General features: G+C 48.4%; 1 protein-coding gene across 5 annotated transcripts in view; it reads right to left on the bottom strand.

The window, feature by feature from the left end:
• CSMD2 (CUB and Sushi multiple domains 2) overlaps window positions 1–26,833 on the bottom strand; it is a 267,542-nt gene that overhangs the window by 80,358 nt on the left and 160,351 nt on the right. For all 5 annotated transcript variants that reach the window (XM_090124247.1, XM_090124246.1, XM_090124248.1 and 2 more), the window contains 12 exons: window positions 22,523–22,849; window positions 20,479–20,673; window positions 18,295–18,433; window positions 17,917–18,104; window positions 17,355–17,543; window positions 17,068–17,184; window positions 12,689–12,904; window positions 10,844–11,032; window positions 7,240–7,409; window positions 6,106–6,262; window positions 5,582–5,773; window positions 4,185–4,311 (listed from right to left, as the gene is read on the bottom strand). In XM_090124247.1, coding sequence (XP_089980373.1) covers window positions 4,185–4,311; window positions 5,582–5,773; window positions 6,106–6,262; window positions 7,240–7,409; window positions 10,844–11,032; window positions 12,689–12,904; window positions 17,068–17,184; window positions 17,355–17,543; window positions 17,917–18,104; window positions 18,295–18,433; window positions 20,479–20,673; window positions 22,523–22,849 — 2,206 coding nt within the window. The remainder of the gene's footprint in view (window positions 1–4,184; window positions 4,312–5,581; window positions 5,774–6,105; window positions 6,263–7,239; window positions 7,410–10,843; window positions 11,033–12,688; window positions 12,905–17,067; window positions 17,185–17,354; window positions 17,544–17,916; window positions 18,105–18,294; window positions 18,434–20,478; window positions 20,674–22,522; window positions 22,850–26,833) is intronic.

Here is a 26,833-nt window from a genome sequence, read left to right as displayed (position 1 = left end):
GCTCCCTAAGCAAACAAAACCACTGACCTGCCCCCAGACTCTCAAGCAGTAACGTGGAGGTCCAAAGGCCAACTGTGGGCAGCAGTCCCCAGCTTAAGTTCACTGCTGCTCTCACACTGTGTGCGCTCACACCTTCCAGTGGAAGCTGCCACAGACAGAGAGTCAAGGACGTACGGAGAACATGCAGCAGAGAGGCACAGAAGCTGTGAACTGGAGGACAGAGGCTTTGCCCTTGTTTTTACTGAGCTCTATTACAGATAACCACCGAAGTACTGAGAAACTTATTCCAAAAGGAAAATTAGCAGTAAATGTGTGAAGGTCTCTCCAGACAACTGATGGATTCTCGTGCCATTTCACACGTTGTCCCTGCAGTTGCACACAGCAACAACCTTGGCTGTCCTTTTGCTTTTTTGGTGTCCTACAAGGAGCAGCTTTTTGTCTACTGATAAAACGCATTGATTTTTGTTACCTGCTCTCAGATCAAAGAATTTGCTCCTGGCACCGAGCTCATCCTGTACACTGGGGGTGGGGGGAGGAAGGAAAGGAAAATAACACCACTCTTTATTTAAAAGTGTCATGCTGGAAAAGAAACCCTCAGCAGGGCACGAGGTGCCCCAAGGTAATGAAACAGGGCAGCAAAGGGGATTTGTGTTTGCCACAAACAGCAAGTGCAAATAGCAGCTGAGCATCACATACCGTTGTTGCTCTTGTCAGAGCCGAGGGAGTTATCAGCTCCAGGCTGCAGTACATCAGGGTTCAGCCCTGAGAAATGCATTGTTTTTCACAGCCGAATCAGCACTGGGGGGAAATAGTGCCCAGCACTGAGATCAGGCAGATGGAGCAGGGATGTGTGCATGGAAATGGGGCACTGAGAAACCCTGTGAGAACCAACAGTTGGGTGCTGGGCTTAAAGCTGTGACGGCGCACGGAAAAAAACAGGGATGTTTTTTTGGCTGTTTTTGGCTGCTTTCCCATTTATCTGGGGCAAATGCACGTAAGCAAGGTAGAATCATTAAAAAAAAAAAAAAAGAGAAAAAAAAAAGGAAAAAAAAAAAGCCAAATAGTGCACACACTCAGCAACAAAGTGACATCCCTGGAACCTGACAGAAACAAAAAAAGAGCTGAATCATAAATCCACCCAGCAGAAACTCGCACAATGAGGGGGGAAAAAAAGCCAGGCTCAAGAAAAATAAGAATGAAGATCAGGATGGATCCCAGCAGAACTGAGTGCAGGAGCCCGTCCTGACGATGCTCTGAGGCTGAGCAATGCCCACCAGCCAGAAGTGCCAGAGCAAAGCCTGTGCTGACGTCCTCAGGAAGGGCAGATGTGGGTAGAGATGAGCTGGGCAGGGGAGCAGGGGAGCTGCTGGGCTGCTGTGACTCCCCTCCTCATCTCATTCACACTTTACCAGCGTGGGGAGAGCTGTGCCCTGCCAACCAGCCAGCACAGCAGCAGGGCATGGGCTGCTCAGCACCAGCTCAGGAACCCAGTGGGACAGAGCACTGCATTATGAAAATCTGTGTGCTCCGGAGCAATCTGTCTGTTCAACAGGCACGTCTGGAACCAAACAGCACCAGTTTTCTGTCAGCCTGACTCTACTCCCAGCAGGTCTTAATTTAAGACGAGGCAGAGCAACTGGTTTAGCAAACAAAGGAGAGGCAAAACTCAATTACATGCAAAAAAAAATGCAGCTAAAAGCAAATGAGGTGTATGTGGTGCATATCTGGAAGCTGCCTGACCAACCCAAGGCTTTCTGCTGGTGCTTCCCATCCAAGCCCCCCACCCACATCCACACGTGGGATGATGGCCCCTTCCACAGGGCAGTGCAATGTGTGTGTGTGTGTTCACACACGAGCACAACTCATCCCCTCTCACAGCACAACCCTTTAACTTTCATGGCAGTAATGGACAGGCTCATTTCTGTCTCTTATTCCTTCCTTTCCTTCTCCTCCTTCTGTGCAGATACAGCTTTATTCAAAAAGCTGTGGTGATTAATTTTAATGTAGGTTATAAATGAGGGCTTTATACAATTGCATCATGCGTGAAGAGGATTATTTTTCCAATGGATTACCATAAAAATGAACTTGCTGAGAATGTGCTCTCAACTACCCAGAGATCATCTGTTCTCCTGTGCTGCCAAATAAAGGAGCAGAAGAAGGGAGCTTTCATCTCTGGTGACAAAAGGAGGCTCTCAAGGTGCACTGCCATACAGGTGCCTGGTGTCACTGCATCCCTTCATTCCAGCCCTGGCCCCTTCCAAGCTCTGTGATGCTGCAAACACAACCCAAAGCTCCGCTCCTGAGCGTGCTCTGACAGAGGACAGGATTGCATTGGCTGAAGCAGCCTTTGGATGAGGTCACCCCCTGTACTTTTGGGGAACAGAAGTGGGGTTCGTGCCTACATTGTCTGACAGAAATTTGCAGAATCCTTTACAGGACACTGACAGAAAGAGGAGAATCCAACTGGAAGCTGCTCGGGCAGGAATTGAGCTGGCTCTGCTCTTCCTTCTATGAGCAATATCAGAAACCATCTGTTATTGAACCGCACTGAGAGCACACCTAATGGAGGGAATTTCTCCATTAAGGAAAAAAGAAAATACTGAACCAAATCTATCCCCACATAATCTATGGACAAAAGCAGCACAGCGCGATGAGCGGTCAATGCTGAGGAGCAGATGAGTGCTGATACAGCAACGGATCTGTGGCAATGGCAGAAGTGCAGTGAGTGAGCACAGCACTGAATGGCAGCAGGGCTCAGGTCAGCACAGAACTGGGGCTGACACACCAGCTAACGTGTAGAAGGGATGGTGGGGAGAGCCTGAGAACTACTGTTGAATGAGCCTCATCATCTACCCTTCTTTTCCCCCCAGCCCCATCAGTTTAGCACACACTTCACCGGCCAGCATAAATGCTGAAGGTGGCTTTTGCTGGGCTGAAATCCCTGGGAGAGCTGTACAGAAATGGCTTGGCAGGATGGGGGCAAGCTGGGAACAGCAGCAAGCAGCGGGGATCACAGATGGAGCATCACAGGGCAGAGAACTGCCTGGATTCTGCTGGTGACTGCACTGACTTTATGAGCCAACTGTCCTCAGCATCATGCTTACTTGACAGCCAAATTCACACAACTTAGGAACAAATTACATTTCAAACTGCCATTTTCCAACAGGAAAGTAAAAACAAAACGGGAACAGAAGTCAGAGGAGCAGGAGTAGAGAACAGTCTTGGGTCTCTGAACAGACCAGATGCTCAGAAACCACCCTGAGCCTTTCCTTCGGGAGAATAACTGAATTTTATCTCTTCTTCTTATCATTAAAACCATAAAAGAATAAGATTAGAAGATGAAAGCTAGGTGTTGGGTCTCGTTTTTCTGGCTGGGGACCCCCATGCCTCACCATTCATTCTCACAAATAAAACTCCACAGAGCTCATCCATTTTGGTGCTCACTTACTCTGGTACAGCAAACGGGAGACCGACCAGACCCGTCACTGCCTTCCATTGTCCTTTTCTGCATGTGATCTTCCAAGCAATTTTATACACACATCCCCACGTCAGGATTATGCCACTTGGACACATGTTGGAATATGGTTGAGAAATTTAGCCCTAATGTGGTGGAAAATGCTTGTTTCTGCATACACCCAATCAAGGAAAGGGGTGAAGAGCATTTACATTTTACTCTTAGACTTGTAAATACGAAAAAGCTCTTAGATTTTTTTTTAATACAGCAGTAACACAGGCAGCAACAGCAAACAATCTGGCTTCACCATCACATGGCATGATAGCTGTTAGAGACACAGCCCAGACGGGGCTGAAAAGCACTGGGGAAAGTGGGGAAGCAGCAATGGCACTTCTGTCCAACCTGGCAAAAGGACAAAGCAGTGTTTGATCCCTCACGGGGGACTCTCCAAGTGACACTGCATCCCCTCTGCTTGCTTTATGTCATTATTGACCTACCTCCAGAAAAATTAGCTGTGCATGGAAAGGAAAGCAAGCTACAATAACCAGTATGAGATAAAGATGGATTTGCTGGGTGAAAACCACCGGGGAATTTCAGCAAGGCCAAAAGAATTTGGAACCCCAGTGACACAACTCAGCCCCTCTGCCAGCTCAGAGCTCAGGCTATGAAAGCTGCCACCTCACCCATGCAGAGCTGCATGGAAAAACCAGCATGAAGAGCTTCTACTCACCCTATCGTGCAACCAGCTTCTGCCTCTATGGACCAAATGCAGTTCAGGTTATGGTCGTAGGGTGTGGGGTAACCGGGAGACAGAATCCGTCCCGACGTCTCTCCTTTGATAGAACCCCCACACTCAGCTGTAAGAAACACATGGGTTAATGAGAAGATTCACTGCGTTATCATGGCTCCTACCTGGCAACAACACAAATCTCAGCCTATCAACACAACAATTTGCCCCCCATTTAAAGAGATCCTTACAAGCAAAGCTAAGGAGTCGCTGCATTCAGCTAAGAGAGAGCCATCAAACAACAGCACTTCCTAACACCTGACGTGTTGTCAGAGCTCCTCTTCACCTTTTTGGCTCCGCAGTGAATAAAGGCAGAGCCTGCCAACATCCTGCTTCCCCTGATCCAGACACGGGGCCAAAGAGCTCAGTTCTGCCTGCATCTGCAAAAAGCCTTAACGATTCATAAGAGTGATGAAACGGAGGAGGCAGCATACGTATGGCAGCTAAATGAACCCCAACGTGAGGATTTTGAATACGTTTTCATTATAAGTCCATTAAAATTCTCTAAGTTCCCACATGTTCATGAAGACGCAATCATTCTTATGCATATCCAGAAAATAGGATGAAGGCTAACAGGATGGATAAATCACAGAAATTTGTCTGTTTCCCCTCAACGAGCAAAGCTAAAACTCAGCAGAGCTGCAGCACAGAACTCCCAACGTGGGAGAATTTGGTGTGCCAATGTCTGAGCACCACATGGAAGCAGCTGCTGGGAGCTCCAAGGGGACAAAGTCTGTAAGAGCTTCGCCGTGCCCTGGAAACCCTCATTAATCACATGGATTTGGACACGCACACTTCATTTGGATAGACAAAACTCAATAGCAGAGTTTTCTAAGCAATAAGATAGCTATTGGGAGAGGTAAAGGGGAACCCAGGACTCGGCGAGGAGAAGGCTGAGGGAATTAAAATACCCAAAAAATTGGAATGAGGTGTCATGTAGCTCTCAAGTCAACACGACTCTGATCTGTCAAACGCCAGGACACGCTGCTGTCTGCCATTTCCAGGGAGTGCTGCTGCATTTAACACACTGTTCATCGAGTGAAAGGACAAGGACTGGAAAAGCAGCAGTCTCCTTGCAGAGAAGCACAAAACCTTGTCAGATCTGTGCTCGCAGCAATGCTTCATGTTAACACTGCCTGGAGAAGTTTTGCAGCTATCGCTGCTCCCGATCAGAAGATGCCTTACACAGGATCCTTATCGTTACCTTTTGATGTAGATGGCTGCAATCAATATTAAAGATAACATCACATGTATTAGCTACAGAGAAAGGAAGGGCGTTGGTGCAGCGCCCACAAGCAAAGAAAGCACTGGAGGACTTTCGGAAAGCAAGAGCTTCTCACCCACACAGGTTGGCAGGGGTTGATCCCAGGCTCTCCGCTCCCCGGTCAGACAGACCAGCACTCTGCTGCCCCGCAGGGTGTAGCCAGGATCACAGCTGAACGATACGGAGCTGCCAGCAAAGTGCCCCTCATCGTGGACCTTGTAGCCAAACTGCGGGATGCCGGGATCCTCGCATTTGATGAGTTCAAAACCTGGGTGGGAGAAACGGCGTCAGCTCTTCTCAGGCATTTAACAATCAGAAGGGGTTAACACAAGACCACATCGAGTGCTTTCCTCCTAAGAAAATGGAAAAGAAGAAACGCCCTATGCAGAATTCTATTTCTCAAATAAGATCTGAGCGAGATCCCAGAGATCTGCCATCCCAGCTGCCTGATGTGCACAGCAGGGCTCGTGGGCAGAGCTCCTCTCCCCTGCTCCGACTCCACTTCAGACTACAGAACTGTTATGGAAGGACTGCGTCCTCTTCTCATGTGACTGTAACAAAGCCATAGAATTACACCTCGGAAATAGGCCTAAGACTTACTGGAAAACTGCAGCTCAAAGCCTTTGCTGGTGTTCTCACTGTTGGTGATGAACTCGAGCCACATGCTGCTGGAAGTGCTGTTGATGCTGGTGCTGAGCATTTCCGAGCGGCTGAAGGAACCCAGCAGGCGAGCAGAGCTGTTGCTGCCATCATAGACCTGGGAGGAACGAGAAACACGTTTTGGAAAACACCTTTTATTGCCACTTTAGATGTCAAACCTTTTGGGAGTGCAAGCAGGGGCGGCTCGTATGAAGCCAAAGAAATGCTGGCAGATGTTTCTGGTGTGGTTGTGATTCTGTGAGTTGAACATCCGTGGATTCCACCAATCTCTGAACAAGGACAGAGGCGTTCTCTGGGTTCAGCACAGCAGAACACATCTTGTGATATCGATACCTCCTACACAACCATTTCTTTGTGGATAACAGAAACTCAGCCTAGATTTGTCTCCTCCCATACAGAGTCCTGAAACTTGTAAAAGCAGATTAATCCGAGTACGGGGATGCTGAGCAGCTTGAATTTAAATTAACCCCTTTTGCAGAGGAATCAGCCTTGGTTCCTAGAAACACAAAAATAATGCTAAAACCCCCTCAAGCTCCCTCAGCTAAGCTGAAGCACCACGGACCTTCGCTACCACCTTAGAGCTGCTGCCAGAGATTGCTGTGAGCTCATGAAGGTCAGAGGTGCCCATTCCCTACAGTGACAAAATGCCTCTAAGCACAGCCAGCCAGCACACAGCACTACACTCTGATCAGTGTCCCTGGGCTAGAAGACACACAGTTTCACAGATGTATGGCAGTTTTTCCTCTTGCTCTAGTACTATGGGGAATACCCACACGTAACATTCCATTATCAGCCTGAAAATCACTCTGGTCCATGGGACTCGTGCTGCTGCCTTCAGAACAGCTGTGTCAGGCACTCAGTGACACAGCAGTGATTACCAGCAGCCAGGACACCAGTCCAGCTATGGGCAGGAGACTCTTCCAGAGGTGACCACTGTGCCATTGGTGCTGCCTGCATGGCACCTTCCTTTGGTCAGCTCCAACTCACTCTATTAAAACTCAAGAACATCAAATTCCTTTCAGACCTTGCTCTCGTTAGCATCACCACCCTTCCTTGTCTGAGACAAAGAGTTACCTTGAGGACATCTCCTGCTTCCAGTTCGAAAGTCCTGGCTTTCAGCTGGATCCCCTTTCCAGGCTGTGTCTGGATGGAGTAGATGCACTCGTGGTTGTTGTTGTAGTTTATTGGGTAGTTGGGGGACAGCAGAACACCTTGAGTTCCAGTTACAGACGAACCACATTCAGCTACAGAAAGACACAAAACCACCTTTTAAAAACCACGTGTGCATTCGAGCCATGCAGCACATGCAGGTGATTCCTTCAAATGGCCACAGATGCTCACTCCTTCCTACACCCATCTGCTAACACAGCCATGAGCTTCACTTCCAAGTGCTGCTAATAAAAACCAAACCCCAAAGTTCCAGCTCTTAATAATGCTTCTATCACCATTAAACCTCAGGTGCTTTACAGAAGCAGTTGATATCCTCTCACTGTATGGACAGGGAACCCGAGTCACACAAAGCACACACACAGAACTGGTGTACTGCAATGCTATCCTGGATCCTAACTTAGAAACACAGCCCAAAATCCATGGAGTGTCACCACCTGCTCAAAGCAGTGCATGTGGTTACGCTCCTCCCAGCTCTCTGAACTGGAAGGAAATTAAAAACAGACATAATTAAATTGAAATATTTAACATCTTTTGCCATGTTGTTGAGGCAAAGCTCATCCTGTATCTTTATGAGTTTTATATTAGCAAGGTATTTAAAATTGTAATGGCTTTCTATTAACAGTCACTGTAGCACACCACTGGCACCCTGCTCCAGGCAGGAGGTCTCTGTGCAGAAAGGTGAGCTCAGTGACACTCTGATACCATCACAAATCACAAAGCTACACGTGAGCTTGAAAATCTTCCCCAAAATAATCTTGTGAAACGTAAGAGGGGAAAAAAGTGATGTTTCTCTTTTTGGCTGTTAATTCCGACCTTGGCCGTTCAGTTCACCGTTTGGCAGTATTTTAAAGGGCCTCTCATCCTTCACACCCCACATTTTTATCCTCCCAGCTCTGCAGCTGACAATTACATCCACTCCCATTAGAAAAAGAGAGAAAACCAGAAATCCTTTTGCCCCTCAGTCTCAGAAAGTGACTCTGATTTACACGCATCTGTTTCCTCCCAATGTGTCCTCTGTGCCTCATAGGGGGCTGCAGCACAGACACAACTGACCCTTCATGTTCCAAAGACAAAGGGTTGGAGACAGACGAGGAGATGCTGATGTGGAAACCCTACACACCAACATTCACCTCTCTGCTTTATGTGTTTTAATTGCAGGCTTTTAAGGATGCTCTCACTCTCTTTCCAATATGAACACACCACGGTGTGTCTAACAGCACTGCTATGGACATGTCTGCCCCACACGATGCAGCCAACAGACATCCCAGTGCCCCTGAGGACAGGCAGCAGCAGCACTGTGATAGCACTGAGCAACCCCAGAGCTCACGGGGCAACATGAGAACAGCTCTTACCTGCTGGCAGCAGAGGGAGGAAGCAAAGTTCACAGCTCTCACATACAGCTCAATGAGCTGCTTGCAGAGCAGCATGGCAGGGATGTTCCTCTGCAAGGGCACCCATTGCCATCAGCCCCAGCCTTGCCTGTGCTCCTGACTCCAGCTCAGAGCACTGCAGCCCACTTGCTGTTTATATGCAGCCCCTCAAAATGTGTCAATGTGCTTTGCAGCCACCCCGGGCTTAGGATTTCTCATTACTCCCTGATGAGCTCCCATGTGAGCAAACCACAAGCCTTCATTCTCTCGGCCTATTTACCCTGATAGATTTTCAGTTGTAACATATTGTCTCCCTGCTCCTCTGAGCCCTGGCGTTCTGTGTGCACAGCTGGGGAGAAGTGCTCCAACTACAGCCTTCTGGTTACCTGGGGTCCCTCGTGCAGCACACAGAGCTGCTGGGACTGCAGGAAAGCACCGCAGTGCATGTGCAGCTCTCTGCATCACCTCTCCCACCTCTGCTGCTCCTCCCAGTCAAGCAGGAAAGTAATGCAAGGAAGCAACAGCAGACCTGTTGAGAGGAAGCTGTTGGGAGGTGACTTTCTCCTCCCCTCTTCTCTGGAGGACAATGTTCCCTGCAGCACTGAGTACCTGGGACTGATGCTGGGGATGCTACCATGCAAAACCTGGTCTGGTGCAGCGGTCAGCACAGAGCATCCCTACCTGCAGAGAGGGGCAGGATGAAGGGATAAGCTGCTCTTGTTTCTATCCAGATCCATCCCTAGAACAGGAACTGAATACGACGTGCCTGAGCTGCCAGCAAAAACAGATCTCTTAGTGGGCCATAGGAAGGAGGTCTCCAGTTTCCAGCTGTACCCTTAAACACAGGCCTGAGTGCAGCAGGGGCACTGTGGGAAAAACTGCCACCAGAGCTGTGCACAGATCACCAGACAGGCAATCCAATCCATCATCACTAAGCAGCATGCTAACTCTAAGCCAGCTACCGCAGAGATCTGGGCACACGGAACTCGTGTGTCCATTTAGGGACATCTGAAAACCAGATTTAAAGCCGTGTTATGATGCTTTTTGATTTCTATTCCCCTGATGAGCTTTCTCTGCAACCTGATTATTATTCATGCCCTGAAGAGGCTGCTTGTCACAGCAGGATGATGCAGCCCTGTGACCTAGGCATTAAACAGTGCTGGGAAATGCACTCAGCATGACAGGGCTCAACAGCAAAGCTCAACAGACTGCGAAAGCAGGCTGGCTCTTGCTGGGATGCCTTCTTTGCAATATCCCTCGGGGGCCACAGATGAGGAACATCCACCTAGCAGGCTTTGCTGGAGTGATACCAGGTATGAATGTGGCCTGTCTCATCTGCACGCATCCCCACGCTGCTCTGGGTGATCCAGAGCACTGCATGTTTTCCTACTCTACTGTACAACAAACCCAGAAATGTGTTAGCTCATCCTTCTGCAAAGGCCTGAGGCGTTGGCAATCCTTCCCTCCTGCTTTATTGCTGTTACACTGGTACTCCTGTTCTGTCGTGCTCACAGGGCACTGTGGGCAGCTCAACCCGCAGCCCCTCTGCATGAGGGATGACAGCCAGCAATTGGCTCAGTGTTTCAGGTGACCTCCTCGTCTCCTCTCCCCACACGTTTATTAGTATAAATAACTGCAAGAGGGATTGCAAAAAAGAACCTGCAGTGGTAGGAGGTGGAGGAATTGAAGGTGGAAGAGAGAACCACACTGAGGTGAAATCCGTGTTCCTTACCAGCACCACCCTGAACAGCCTTCATCTCCAGCCTATTACGTTTTACAGCACTCTGATTCAAAGGGAGGTTGGCCCTAAAACCACACAACCTTACAGAACCTGTCCCTAAAGGGCTGCTGGAGCTCCCCCAGCTTACGACTCACCCACTGGGCCACAACACGGGGCTTTTCTCAGGACCCCAAACCACCACACTGTGTGTTCCAACCCGAGAGAGGTCTGCAGCCCTTCTGCCCACCCTTCCCCTTTCCCCACATACAGTCACAGGGCTGAAGCTCATCCCAGCTCCCTCTCCCCACCATTGCACCACCCAGCCCGGAGATTTCCCTGGGATAACACTTCCCTGCCCCGCTAACCGCTCCAGCACGGTGCAACCAGCCAAGCAAAATGAAAGCACATGACCACCTACCAACACACCTTGGCAGAGGCGAACTCCACACACGCCGTCTCCCCCCGAGGCAGGTGATCCGTGCTGTGCCCTCCAGGCGGTACCCAGGGAAACAGGAGAAGGTGAGGACGTCGCCCACGCCGAACTGCAGCCCCTTCCTGATGCTGTAGGCTGGGACCTCCGGCTCATCGCAAGGCTCCAGGTCGTATTCTAGGAGGGACAGATGGGCGCTTATTGCACGGCTCGGTGATGCTTTGTACCCCATCCTCCCCAACCCCATCCTCCAAGCCCCGTGGGTTGTGATTCAGGTGTGGGTAAGGTCTGAAAAAGAAGCGTCCGTGCAACACTGACCAAGAACACCAGAACCTGGGTCTCACTCTCAAAACACAGCCCTCAGGCTCCCAGCAGACAACTGATGTAAACCATTCCTCATTTTCTGTCAATTTCTTTGCCAGCCAAAGCAGAAAGTGACACCGGTGGTGGCAAAGCGTGATGGAGGTTTGTTATTCTCCCCCTGGTTGAGTACAATGAAGATGAACTGATCCGGATGGGATTTCTGTTGCCTCTACATTACTAATCCTGAAAATGAATGAACACAGCATCCTGCTTGGGGAATGCGAGAGAACATTTAAGCTGCTACTAAATGAAAGGTCATGTAGCGTTATGGAGAAGAGCCAAATGTATGCCTTTGGCCACAAACCATTTTAAAAGAAATCTCTTTTGGGGGTTATTCTTTGAACAAATAACAGAGCTGCAAAACACAAAGTACGTACTTATATAAATAAAGAGAGCTAAAATACATAACTGACTCCCATTTTCATTTTCTGAGCAAGGAAGTAAGTCCCAAAATACTGAGAGTAACAGTTAGAATAGGACAACGTGAGGCAATTTGTTTAGACAAAAAGCCATTTCTTCCCCATCAAAATGAAAGTTAATTGGAATTTTTATGTCTAGTTTTCACAGAGTATCACATGGAAATCCCTGACTTCAGAGGGCAGAACAAAGGCACTGGGAACCAGTTTGGAGTTTTAACTGCATCTGTGGCAGCAGCTCTGTTCCTCAAAGACAGCAAACACATCGGCACCCAGCCCCAAATAACTGGTCGTGGCCCTTCCTCACCAGCAGGCAGAACAGGGGGACTGAAAAGTGTGCTGAGATACAAAGAGAATGCCAACCATACAATGAGCTTTTGTTTGTTCCTTGGTTGTTGTATGGAACTGCTTGTCAGGGCACTCAGGCAGCAAAAACTGCATTTTCTGAAACGTGTGCACAGGCTGTTTCAGCAGTCATTTGTAGGACATCAGGGTTAAGGACACACTTCAACCAGGGACTGACCGAGCAAAGGCATTATTTACAAGTGTGATGATCTGATCTGCCTAAGGAATGGCCTCTCGGGGACACCCCAGGAAAATGAGCTGAAATTCCACCCAGAACCAGAGAAGGAAAAGTCACTGGGTGAGGAGGGAGGAGGCAACAAACACCCCAGCAGGGGGATATAATTCCAGGGGGTCCCATCAGTCACCCACTGGGGCTCATGGCGCACGAAGCTGCTGCATATGGACATAAAGGGCTGTAAAGAGAATATTTCCTGGGACACACAGCTCAGTGCTGGCACAATTTATCAGGGGAACAACTGAATACAATCGCAGAAGGGTTGGGGTGGAAGGGACCTCAGAGCCCTGCTGTAGGATGGCTGCCCAGGGCACATCCATGGCCATGAGCACCTCCAGGGATGGGGCACAGCCTTTTTGGGCATCCAGTTCCAAGAACTGCAACCGCATGAATCAATGGGAACCTGTTCCCAAGATGTTGCACTGAAGTATAAAGAAAAGGGAAAGGATGAAGTCTGTCCACCTCTGTTCTTACCTGAGAAGGTGATGTTGAAGCCCTCATAGGACATGGAGAAGTCTGAGATGAAGCGGATTTGTGCAGAGAAGTTGCCGAAGAGCCCTGCGCTGAGCGGGGCGGGCAGGCGGGACCCGGTGAGCTGCTTCAGGGGCTGTGCAAAGCTGGAGTTCTCTGTGATGAGGAGGTAATCGTGGCCATTCTCCAGGTGGAAGGTATGAAAGGTGAAGAACACACCTGCAGGAGACAACCAGCAGCACCTCAAACCAAAGCCCGCTGCGCTCCCTGCGATGACACCGGGCTCTTTTTTCCTGTTCTCCACTAAGAGCAGCCCAATGGAAAAGAAAAACCGTACTGAAAAGAGAGGGCACGTTTATGTTAGAAAAGTACCCAGGGCCCAGAACAGAGCGAGGCATTTGGGGTTCTCCATTCCTTTGTCTCTGGAACTCAGCAACAGGCAGCACGGCTCGCCTGAGGGATGGATCTGCAGCAGCAAGGATGGAGCCCGGCAGCTCAGAGTGCTTTGTTTTAGCAGTGCTGACCTCCAGATGGGCAGCAAGGAAAGCAAAAGCTGTAGCCATGAGGACTTGAAAATAACAAAACTTAGTATGTTCTGGAAGGAATTCATGCCTAGAAAACAAGACTTAAGGCAACACCGAAGGTCAAGAAAATCCCTCTAGAAGGTACCTCTGCCAACAGTGCTACTGCAGAGACCTCCTGCACCTTCCTACGGGGTGGGATGGTGGGCTGGTCCCTGCAGGACACCAGGAGGTCACTCACAGACGAGCCCACATTCATCATGCACACATGGATTTGTCCCCCTCTATGCCAACCCTGTAACATCAACACCCTGAGCTCTATGGGCAGGCTGCAGAGCTGCAATGGCCTTCACAGCCCTCACAAGCCCTGAACCAATGGGGTTTTATGGAGAGAGGCTCCTCCATGCACACACAAGTGCTGTCATCTGCTCTCCATCAGTCACGGCCCGATCGCCGCTCCTCGCGCACATCGGCAGCGCCCAATGGCAGGACCAAGTTCTTACATTTAAGCCAATGATTCACAGCACAGAGACTGCCAACCTGGGGAGACCCGAGGGCTGTCTCGCTCTGCATCCCATCTCTGCCAAAGTGCAGCATCAGCTGCTCGCAGGAAATCTGTAAATAAGGATCAGAGGAATTATCTCCTCCTCGCTCTCCATTCCCCATTAATTTTGGAGATTGGGATGAGATCAACCCAGAGACTGATTAAATCTCTGGAGCATGAGCTTTAATATTCATCCCAGCAGAATTTTTGTCAGCATCCAATGATAACTGAATATTCCACTCATCCCTATGTCTATCCAGTTTCTTGGACTGCAAGCAATTTCCTTCCCAAGATAGAAGGACTCAGAGGTGGGTGACCAACACAAACCCTCCCCATGGCCACGGCTGGGAAGGTGCAGGGTTCATGGGAACCTCAGCTGTGTAACATCTCCATGGCAGCACATCCCCTGTAAGCATTATCTGGAGCGTGGCAGAAAATGTTTACTTCATCTGTTCCCCTCTGTGGAACTCCATAAAGGCAGGAAACTTTTCAACGTTCCCAAACGTTTATTATCCGTACCAGCAGTACAATTGATTCAAAGCTGATATGAACTGCTTTGGCGTGAAATCTCGGTGAGATGCAGGGAATACAAAATGCTGTAAGCGGTTCTTGTTTATCAACTGACAGTAGATTTATACCCTCGCCTTTACAAAACCCAATCTAAGGAAAAGAAATATCACACCCCACAACATCAGCACAGCTCAGTGCTGGGGTTGGGAGAACAGCTCCCAATTTCAGGGCTTCAGAGATAACGAACCCAACCACACACACGGGGCTCTCCAGCAGCAGAGCCCACCAAGGGCTGGGTAACTGCAGCCATAAGGGCTAATTACAAACTCATTTTAAAGAATGTGCCACTCTGATTAAACTTTTGCACTGGTCTGCAATTTACTGTGGTACAAAACGTCTCTGTAAATGCAGGGTTTTGGTTTTTTTGGCCATTCGCAGTAAAAGAAACAACAAAAATTATAGGGAAAAGCAATCACTTCGAAGTTCTAGGATGAAAAATAATAGTCTCTTTTTAAGCATTTAAACATCTTTAAAATTAAGCCGCTTTTAAGCCTAAATTATACAGCCCACGAGTCCATAAAGTCGATCTGTCTGCAGTCACATAAAAACAGCTATCATAACAACAAATGTGCTTCAATCAGGGGCTTCGTGTGCTGCCCATGTGCAAGAAGTTCATAAAGACCTGGGAGTAAGCTGAGGTCAGCTTTTATGGTGCAGGTGGTTCCACCAGGTCAGCAGGAACAGCCAAAGCAAAACCCCAACTCTACTCAGCCATCTTATGGGATAAGGGAACTCACAACCAGAGCAAGAAGAGTGCAGGACAACGGCAGTGGGTGATGCAAACACCTCCACTGCCTGTTAGAGCTGCCAGAGCAGAGCTGTTAACAATCCCAGGCTGAACCAGCACCAGATTTACCCTGATTGCCCCCATGGTATCCAAGAACAGGGAACTGAAGGCCAAGGCCAAAGCACACTGTGAAGATCTGGTAATTGCACTGCAGATGAAGTCAGCCAAGACTGGGCTTCGGTTGTGCTTTTTTAGCAGCCCTTTCTGTTCGTCAGCAACGAAATTCATTCAATTCCAGTGGATGCTGCCCTGACTTGGGATCCTTCTGTCGACATACTGGAGGAATGAGCAGAAACACTGCAGGAATGCTGAGGATGGCTGGGCAAATTAATCATGAAGAAGAACAGAATGCCACTGCAAGAGACAGAACGTGTACAAATGCACACATATGCATGCACACTTCCACCAGGGCAGCCCAGGTAAAGGCATTTCATTGTGTTTCACAAAGCTTTAGAGGAAAGAACTCCTTTCTTTATTCCATGGCAGAGGTAAATAAACAGCCCCTGACCTACACGAGTTGGAAGGAAGGCTCTCCTGACATGCAGCCTGCCCACATGCCACCTCAATATAACTGCATCCTTCACCCATCCTCTCCTCTCGCCCTAACCTCTTTTATTTGGAGGTTTCCTGCACCCAAGCAGCGCCTTCACGAAGCTCACTCAACTAAAACTGAGCCCAATTTTCTCTTAGTGAGGCAAACACTGCCCAGCATTGGATGGTCAGACCCAGACCTGAGTTCTTTGGCCAATCCAGAACTGAGTGACACCAAACTGCTCTATGGGAGGTGCTGCTTCCAGTACTGCTGCACAGGGGACAAAGAATTCCTAGACCTGTATGGGCATCCCTCACTATCTGAAAATGCACAGTTCTTCAAGCCTTGCTTAGTTTGATCAAAAGATCTTTTCTTCTGATATTAGGAAGAAAAAAAAAAAAGTGCACAGGCCATCAGAGTTACACTTTCTTATATGAAAGAGTGTCAGTTTGCTGCATTGTGCTTAGCTTAGCAACAGGATAATGCAGTGCCTCGTCACACAGCTGAATCCAAGGCAGAGTGGATTAATGAAGAGTGGATTGCTGCTACTCAACTGAATAGTTTTCACAGCATGTGATGGTTCCCTTAATGCACTGTGCTGTTCATTGACAAGTTTATTTGCTGTAATACAAATGGTATGGCAAAATTGGCTCATGATAGCTCCCGTTGTGCTGATATCCAGTATGAGACAGTTACATAACAGTGCATAAAGTTACATAAAGGCTGTACCCTGGGTGCTTACCCCAAGAACATTCTGACTGCGTGATGAGTCCAAGAGTTGGACTCGATGAATGGTCCTTGTGGGCCCACTCCAACTCAGGATATTCTATGATTCCATGAGACAAACACCACCCTTCTTTCCATATAGAATTTGTTCCCTAATTGTCAGTGATGCACTTCCCTGAATTCTTCTTCCAAGACACAAAATTGGCTTGTGCCGTGCAGGAGATTGGACTAAACAGACCCATGCATTGCCTCCAGGCTGCCAGCAGTCCTCGCTGGTGGAGAAATGAGAGCTGCAGAACTAGGGCAGACCTGGGAACTGACAGCCTGAATTCTGTCCTATGTTTGGAAATTATTTACCATGCACCTACAATTCTCTATCTGTAAAATGTTATACAGACACAGATCCACCACTGCAAAGAACACTCTGGGTGACAGTACCACTGAGTACCAAATATTACTGCAGTACTGCCAACAGCAGGACCACCTTTCTCTCCTAGTCCTCTTTGTTTCAAAGATGTGACCACAGAAACCTTTATGCCACGTCCAGACAAATGTTTGAGTGGTGGCAAGAATGACAACTGGCCAAACACACGGACACACAACAGCACTGCCTTGGAGACAAAGACATCGAGCACTGGTCTCCTTCTGACCATCCTCCAACAGTTCCAAGCCCAACTCCAAAAGACTGTAAGAATTTCTCACCTTTTCCATGTGATGTTTCTATCGTCCACGTGCAGTTCAAGTTATTTGGATAAAAATCAGGAAAGCCTGGGGATAAGATAGTACCACTGGAACCACGAATGTAGCCTCCACACAGAGCTGCAAAGAAGACAACAATCAGCTCTTCTGAAGGTCCAAACAAAGCCTAAGCCATGAGTATCAAACTGAGCACACAGATCAAACATCACTGCAAATTTCCCAACTGCTGCACTGCCTTTGCAGTTCAGCGTTTGCCATCTCCTGCAGATGCTTCCTTCTGCACTCCTTACCCTCACAGCTTGGCAGTGGTCTGCTCCACTGGAAGTTTGGCTCACACTCCAGGGCTTCGTTGTCACTCAGGGTGTAGCCTGAGTCACAGCTGAATGTCACCAGTGCTCCCACATAGAAATCATTCCCATGGCGCTGCCCATTGACGGGGATCCCAGGATCCAAGCAGTGGTCGGACTGGAGCTTCACAGCTATGGCAAACAAAGGCAAGGTTAGTTATTAACACGGGGGAAGGCTCACTCCTATGAGCTGATCCAAAGTGCTCCTGGTTATCCCCAAGGCAAGGGGATGAAAGGGGCAGAGGAACTGAGCTCTGCTTCGTTCCAAAATACATCCTGTTTTCTTTCTAATAACATTCTGTAGATGCTAAAACAAAGATGAAAATAATTCTAATCAATCGAGGTGGTTGAAAAGCAGAAAGTGCTGCTTGACATTTAATGGCTCCTCGAATCAAGGCAGTGGTGCTAACTGCCTGGCAAAGGGGAGAAGCAAGGCCGAGGGGTCTTTGATTGAGTCCATTGTGCTGCTGGAGAGGGCACAATTACGTGAACAACTTGCACTTACTTTCATATCGGATCTGAAAGCCAACGTCAGAGTGGCTTTTGTCAGTGGTGAAGAGGAGGTAGAGGTAGTTGCTGGTACTGATGAGGAACTGGGGCACCTGTGTCCCATCATAGACTCCTATCAGTGGGGAAGAGTAGGACCGGCCATCTCGCACCTCCAGGGTGTCGTAATTCACCTCAGTCTTAAACCTGCAAGAGACAGAAGAATATGTGACAAAGAATTACAGCACTGCTAATTCTGCTCTGCTGTGATTTGGAATGTGCTCTAACGATGAGAAAGCTATGGGATAACACGTAGCTATGGGATAACACGCAGCTATGGGATAACACGTAGGCATACAGATGTGGGATAATTGGGTAACCTCTGAGAAATGCCCACCTGTCGAATGTGATCTTGATGGGGTAACCTGGCTGGGCCTCGATCACCCACGCACAGCTCAGGGAGTCCTTGTAGAAGCCAGGCCAGCCGGGGGACAGGATGGTGCCACTGGGAGATGTCAGGTGGCCCCCGCATGGAGCTGCAACGAGGAAAGGATGCATTCAGGTGACAAACAGCACAGAAACTGCTGCAGGAGCACAGGGACCCGTCCCTGCCACACAATGGCTTTCATGCACCGCTGTTTCTCGGGTGTTAAAACCAACCAGAAGCAGGCTGCAAGAAATTGCCTTTTTAAGTTCATGCTGACGAAGTGCAGCTCTACCTGACCTTGTGCAGCAGCTCTGAGCGGACGGGGTGTAATAATCATCATTAGATATAAACCCGAGGAAACTGCAAGGTCAGTGTGGATTTCAGCAGCTGCGGGTGCCAGGAAGGCTTTCATATCTGCGGGTAATTGAGTCATGTCTTTTCTGCCACCAGGGACATCACAAGACTGTGGCATTTATTCCACGCTGCGGTCCCTTGCGCCAGTAGCAGAAGCTGAAGGCACAGTATTATCTTTTCTTGCAAAAGGACACTGATGGACCAGAGGAACAAAATCCTACAGCCTTAAATTGCAACGGATTGTCCTCTACAAAATGCAACGGCACAGGCAGGTGTTTGTGCCCCAGCGTGAGCTCTGCACCAGGGCTATGAAGTGTCACAATGGATGCGGATCCTAAACGCCCACAGAAAGAAATCTGGGCCTAAAACCATCACTGCTGACCTGAAGGATGCCAAATAAAAGCCAGCTGATCTCAACTGGATCCCAGCCAATTCGTTTTGAACGGGACGCCCCAAAGCTGCGTCATTTCTTGTCAAGACTTCCATGCATCTTTCAACTCAACTCTTAGGTCTTTTTTTGCCATTAATGATTCAAGTCATAATTGTTACTTTGGATCCATACCTTGCTTAAAAAGGGGATTAAAATGTACACTTAATTCAGTGCACACCAAAGAGGGAGCGAAGGAGATCACCACTGTGACCACAGAGAGAAAAACACAATTAGTGGCATAAGGATGTCTGATGTTCTCACAGCCTTCAAAGACCATCACTGATTGGAAATGCATTATTTAATGCATGTTTCCCCGCTGCACTCAGAGATACACAGACTTAAATACTCCTGTTTGTGATAGGAAAGGACACCCTCTATCAAACCTACAGACATTTTATTGTCAGCTGCTTGTAAAAGAAAAATTATACAAGAAAATAAGTCCAGCTTCTCTCTCCATAAAATTTATTGAACACGATCAATGCCTCTTACTTCAGTTTCCAAGACAATGGACAGGGTTGCGTGTTTTCTGCTGCTCATCCATTTGAACAATGCATGACCAATTACCAAAATGATTTCTCAGCATTAGAGCACTTCTGTTATTCAAAGTGCTGTAAATACCAGCGCAGGGCATCGCTCCTCTGACAACACAGTGCAGCCGAAGACTTTTCACCTCTAATGAGCAATTTTATTTTTTCCATTTCTTTTCTATAATAGAAGATTTAAAAGACTCCGAAAAAGCTCAGAAGTCTGTAATAAAGCCTTTAATTCAACCATTTCGTTTCCCCCATTTCTGCTGGCTCTCGCAGCAGTAATGGCAAGGAGATGCAGACACAATTTATGGCTCCTGATTGCCAGAATCAATTAGAAGGGACTGATGTACCACAGCGAGAGACAGGCTGAAGGTGTGCGTGTGGATGATGGCAGCAGTGAGTTCACTGCTCACAGCGAAGATCTGCACCTTTTGCTGCTTTCATTACATAAATATTGTATAATGTATTTTACATGCACCAAAAATCAGGACAGAAGACGTATCTCCACCTGTCTTCCATTCTCTGTTCTTTAATTCCCTTCATGCCAAGAGGAGCAGGGAAGCTTTCAGTCATCGGTAAATCAAAGCTTTCCATTATTGTTATTAGAAAAGCACCTGCTTTAAGACGAGCTGAGCAAATAAAATCATTTCCATCATTCATTTTGCAACAAGAACAAACAAATTAGAACTACCGAGCTCGGAGCTCATTGGCTGTCGTGTGACTGGTTCTCCCTTCTAAGCAAACTCCTCTGTGCAAACAGTTCCCAGCAGAGCCGAACAAAATCACGGCCACGACTTGAGAAGCTGAGGATCACAACGCGCTTCCAGCTCTAAAGTTTACCTTCACATCTGAGCACGGCGTTGTTCCAGACCACGTTCCCTTCCTTCAGGATGCAGGTGATGGTCTCTGAGCCGTGGGTTCTGATGAAGCCCTCGTCACAAAGGAAGGACACGGAGCTGCCGAGCTGCAGGCTGTCCCCAAAGCGCTTCCCATTCACGGGAACGCCGGGGTCCGGGCACTCGTTGTGCCTAAATGCTGAGAGGCAAAGAGGAGAGGACAGTGAGCTTCCCCTCATTGATGTAACAATAATCAGGTCAGACCACAAGTGAAGAATTCATATTTCCACGCCGTTTCTATGGTGGCAATTTGCACTTGCCCTTGGAATGCTGACCCTTCTCACAGTGCAGCAACTGGGACCAGAAATGAGTGTGCAAACCATCCCATCTTAGCAACCACCACGATGTGAAAACGCACGAATACTCAAAATAGAGATAGATTAAAAAAGAAAAAAAAAAGAGCTCTAAAAATACCACAGTGCATACGATCTACATAGATAGTGCACCCACATAGATGGGACATAAGTTACCCATTAAGGACACTGTGTGATTTGCTGCCATACGGTCCCCAGCCTTCCTTGTCATCATTACTGGGATAAAAGCAAGGACACGAAGCCATTACCTTTCCACACGTTGCAAAGTTAAGGATGGAATTGCACAGACACATTGCTCTGGTTAAAGGACTGCCCTTTTCCTGCAGCTAAAGCTTGGCCAGCCACCCAACCAGAGAACGAGTCCATAGCCTTAACTTCCCATTAAGTGCATAATTATGTACTATATCTTCGCAGGCTCAGGGGTGGTCTTCCGAGATGAACAATATATAAAAGATTAAAGCCTGCAGATTCATTACACCCACATGCTACCCGTTTCTTTAATGCATTTGGCCAAGCACAGTTCTGGATTCCCTACAAAGCATCCTCTCCCTTACAATAACGTGTTACCATACATTGCTGAAGGGGAAAACACGGGCTGAATCCCTGCCTTGTGCTCCTGGAACTTGTAGCAATATGTTGTCTCCTGTCTCCTATCTAAGAACAGCAAGGTGCCTGAGAAAGGCTCAGCAGTTCCCTTTCGGCAGCTCCAGCAGTCAGAAGACATAAACTCAAGTGTAGCTGCGTCATTTACAATAGCAAAAAAAAAAATAATGATAATAATAAACAACAAACCACCTTAAAAACATCTTCATAAAAGGGAAAATCACAGCTCCCAGTGTGGGGACGGACAGATCCAAACTGCCTCCTGCACTGCCAGCATCCATAGGAGAGCTCCTGACTTCACAGCAGCCAGGGCTCAATCCTGGGTGTGCAGCTCTGCCCCACGATGCTATTCCATCTGATCAGCCCTCAGCCTCCTTCACGTGGCCAAGGATTTCTTAAGACCTCTGAATTATTATTATTATTATTTTTTAAATAGAGGATTTGCAATCATAAGTGGAAAGGCTATTAATTTAGTGGTGCCACTAAAGGCTATAAGAACAAAATCATTTATCAGTTCTGCTGAATAGGTTTAACAACGCTCCTTAGAAAATTATAGGACAATACGAGGATAAAATTACCACAGCATTCATCTGAGATTTGAAGACTGGACTTAAGTGAAGCCAAAAGTCCCTGAGGAAGTTTCAATGCTTTAGAATATAACACAGAGCAACAGGTTTCCTTCAGTGTTTAGAGCCACGCATAGGGAGACAGCAAACGATGACAGTGCTGAGGATGGACTCAGCCATCTGGGCCCCAACAGATGCATCTGCTGTCCACCCAGTGAGCATCATCAGATGGGGGGAGGCAGAAAGCCCCTGGCACAGGGCAAGCTGGAGGCTGACGGGATGCTCCATGGGCAGATAACCCCGATTTACTGGTGGACAACACAGCCAGACAGAACTTGTGCAACCAGCTCCGAGCACGAAACCAACCCTCTGTTACCAGACACGATCCCCAGCTTTCAGCCTCACCCTGGATTTCCAATGATTTTGGTACGGTCAGGCTTTTGCCAATAGGCACCCAACGAGAATTTGGGTGCTTGAAATGAAAAGCAAAGGATTGAGCTCTTACTGGTGAAGGTAATATTGAAGCCTCTCTTCTCCATGGAGTGATCAGTCTGGAACTCCAGCCTGGCGACGTGGCCGCTGCTGGTCAGCGAGGAGGGGATTTGGCTTCCTGAGAAGGTGCCCAGCACTGGGGACTCCGCAGTGCCGCCGTCCTTCACGGCTAGGAAATCAAACTGAGGCTCCACGTCAAAATCATTGAAAGCCAAATGAATTCTGCTCTCAGGTTTAGCTATAATCAACCAAACGCAGTGCAAGCTGCTTCCGTATTCCTCAGGGTAATTCGGCGACAGCACGATCCCAGACGGGGTGGTGAAGTTGAAAAAGCAGGAAACTGCAATGAGAAATCAGCATCACTCAGGCAGCACGATGCTCCCACACACTGCTGTCATGTTCCCAGCGTGTCCCCCGAGCTCAGTGATTCCTGCAAACTCCCAACACGGCTCCCGAGGAGCGGTTACACAAAGGAAGGGCTCAGTGCTCCATTCACTGCTGCTTGTCAGTGATTTATTTGCACGGGGAAGAAGTGACTTCAAAGTGGCCCCCAGTCCCCGGTTTGGGGGACTGCACAATGCCATGCACAGTGGAACGGGTTGGTTTTACTCCACAAGGTGCTTGCCACTCAGAAAAGCAGGGATTTGGTATTTTGCAGGAGAATTCTCCTGCACATCCCAGCAGAAAATCCTCCTGGAGAATCCAGTGTGGAACTGCAGCCGCTGCCAAATAAGAGCATCAGCTTCAGAAGCAGCAATGGCTCCTGCTGTGAGCGCAGCTCAGCACAGCTGACAGCAGCTGCCATCCCAGGACCCACAGGTGCTGCCCTGGCTGCAGGAGCTCAGGCAGCCCAAGGCCAGCATTGACCTGCAGCTCCTTCCCATTGCAAACCAATCACTGACTTCTGCTGGGCCACCAAAAGGAGGCATCCAACCAGACCGCCATTCCCATGGGAATCATTAAAAGCAGTCGTAAACTGAAGTTGAGGGGAAGAGTGCGTATGGAAAAAACAACTTCACGTCCCAGGAGTTTTCAATATATACTGTATTTCAGCATGACAAGGTCCATTAATTTGAACAACCAAGGCTGCATGTCCCTTCTCAACGTTCCTTATACCTTATGTACGTACGCTTTGCTCATCTTCCTCACCCTAACACACACCCTTGGGGTAAAACCCATTACTTGGAACACAGATCTCACTAATTCCTGGCAAAAGGACATCGCACGGAGGATAAGATTGGTTTCAGTTTGGCATTTATACAATTCTTTGGTTCAGTGCTCACCCTCCCTCTATTATTTTCCCTCCGTCTTCCTTCAGCGCTTAATGGTTTCGGATCAAATAGGATGGACGTTACCATGACGTTATCAAGGCTAAAAGCTACACAATCCATTTCCTGCTCTCAGCAACAAAGGGAACAGATTAAAGAGAACACAAACTGCAAAATATCCTCAGGATTTTGGCTCTGTGCTGAAATATCAAGGGATGCTGTCAAATAATTCTGTCAGCGTAAGCTCGGTATAATCTGCCAACAAGAACTTATTGCAAATAAATGCAGTCACACACACAAAGATGTGACGGGAGGAGCTCCTCGCAGGTGTGAGGTTTCTCCTGCAAGTTTTTAAGTCCAAAGTGGTAAATCAGCATCCATGGGACGCACAGCATCACAGAGCCAGCAGCAGTGCTGGCGCTGCGGTTGTGGCACAGAGCTTGGAAATAACAACAAAGAACTTATCGACAAAAGAGAGAAGAGCAGAGAGAGAGAAGAACAGAAAATTAACCTTTGTCAGATAATAGAAAATGGCAGATAAAAAAAATAACAGCCCCAACGCCCCACACGCCTGCACGGCAGGGAAGCACATCACACTTCTGATGCTCTGTGCGGCACTGAGTGCGGCAGAGAGCTGAGCTGCAGCTGGGATGAGGCAGGACCCCATGGGACCCCACGTCCCACTCCTGCTGGGGGGCACTGAGCCCCGGAGGACCACCAGCCCTGATGGCAGCTCGCCCTAAGGGCTGGCCAATGCACGAGGTTCACTACCAAAGCTTTCTGCAACACGAAGGCATCACGGATTTGTTTCAGGAAGAGCTTTCTTCTTTGGGATAAAGGGGAGGAGGGTGGTATGGAGGGGTGTGATCCCACCTCAGCCTCCCTGCTTTACCCAAACGCTTTGCCACCCAGACACAGCAGCTGTCAACCAGTACATCAAGGACACCGAGAAGCGCCATCAGAACAAAGATGACAGCGGCCAGCAAAGGTGGAAGGCAGCTGAGCATCGCCTGCCTCATGCTGCTCTGAGCATCTGTGACAACCAGGAGCTGCGGGGCCCTGACAGACACGCAGAGGTCAGCAGTGCTGCCCACAGCCCATCCGTCAGCAGCACTGAGTGAGGAATACCTGCGGCCCCGCGCGAAGAGATCTAAATTAATATTTATTACCGTTATTCTTAAATGTTATGAGAGCACATTTCATTATGTGCGCAGCGTAGGTTCAAATTTATACTGACCTTTATCAATTACTATTACTGAGGAAGTAAGGCAAAAGCAATTAGAAAAACGCTTTTATTAAATACAGCGGAATAAATCATGGCAGAACTCAAACAGCGGACTGCCTAAGAAAGCTAATGAGACCCACATCATTAATGGATGAGTGTCAGGTGTTTATTCGTATCACTGCAAACTATCAACATCCTGCCTTTCTTCAGAGCAGTGAGAAAGTGAAGCAGCTCTCACTGTTTCTTTTTCTCAAAGCCAAGGGATGCATGGCTGTGCCTGGAGGGCTCTGCCCCGCGGTCCCAAGAGCAATGCTCAGCACAACACAAAGCCTATCTGGCAATTATTCCTCCAGCACAGCTGCTTGTTTCTGTGCTTTCAGCCTCGAGCTATTTCTGCACTGTCTGGTCACTCTAAGCACAACTTGCTTCTCTCTGCCTTCAGAAGCTGCTGGCTGCTCTCATCCTGCCGTGAGAACCCTGGGCTGATGCTGGGGAGACACACACACACCTGCAGCGGATGGAAGGGGGGAAAGGCAACAGGTTCAGGAGCTGAAAACAAAGCAGGGAATCGCTGTAATGAGTTCAGTCTCCATGGAAACAGTACAAAAATCCCAACTTCTCTCTCAGTGCTCGGATATCATTCCCACAGCCTGTGACCACTTGGGACGGAGCCTGAAGACAGGAACATACTTTCTGCTTTGCACTTCGTTTTTAAGCAGCTCCCTCCTTGAGGCATAACTTGATGATGGACTGGAAAAACAGGACCTCAGCAGGAGCCTGGTTAATAACTGATGGCTCACGTTGAGAAGCACACGTCCCCAATAGCTAACAGGGCTGGAAGCTCAGGGCACCGGTTCCAGCTGTGAAGCAAAGTGCTTTACTTTTTGCATTTTCCTTTTTTTGTAGCTACTCCTTCCGTAAACACATCTGCATCACAATGCATTCTCCTTCTTCAACCCTGAGGCACCAGCAGGGCCAGTGGGAGGCGAGGGAACAGAGTCTGAAGCAAATATTAACCAGAACATTTCTGTATTGCAGAGCAACAAGCTCCCCAGCTCGCTCTGATGGAGGAGCTGCCACGGCCAGTGCGTTGGCCAAGGGCAGGAAAGCAGCTATGCTGAAAAGCAAGAGAAATGGGCAGGCTCTGGGCACCAGAACACATGAAAAATATCATCAGCACACTTAAAATAGATCATATAAAATCTATGTGAATGTGGCAGGGAGTTACAATGCCAAAGCAGGTGTTGTTTCTACCCCATCAACACAGGAGCAGCAACCAGGTTATTGGGAACAACGAAGGCTTTTCAGCTCACTGGGAGATGCTGAGCAGCACGGGGCCGTTTGCCTGCAGGACGTGGGTCTGCCTCCACAAACCCCACATCTCTGCACACAGAGGGCCTGAAGGGCAGCTGCTGCAAGACAAGCAAGGGCTCTTGCTTGCACGGGTGGTGGTGGCTGCACAGCAGGGACAGACTGCAAGGTGAGCTGCGTGGGAAGCAACACCGTGAGCCTTACAGATGCATACATCAACTCCACCTGCAAACTGGAAATGCCCCTGCTGCAGCTTTCCCAAACATCCACCCCACATGTACAATATTAATGTCAAAGAAGGCAGACACGAGGAAACTTCTCTGCAGACTAAATTAAAGGCAGCAACATAAGCCACATGCAACTCCTGTTTTCTGGGTATAGAAAAAGGAGGAGGAGATAAAGATGACCTCCATGCTGATAAAAATCAGTAAGTGTAATTTCAGACTTGGACTCACGTGAAGAAAGAAAATACATCACGCTGTGAACTGCAGTCAGGAATATGGACAGATGCCTTGGCACG

This window comes from Phasianus colchicus, chromosome 24 (genome assembly GCF_987193195.1).
Source record: "Phasianus colchicus chromosome 24, bPhaCol1.hap1.1, whole genome shotgun sequence".
In the NCBI taxonomy this organism is placed as follows: domain Eukaryota; kingdom Metazoa; phylum Chordata; class Aves; order Galliformes; family Phasianidae; genus Phasianus; species Phasianus colchicus.
This window is presented reverse-complemented; position numbering and strand designations above follow the sequence as displayed.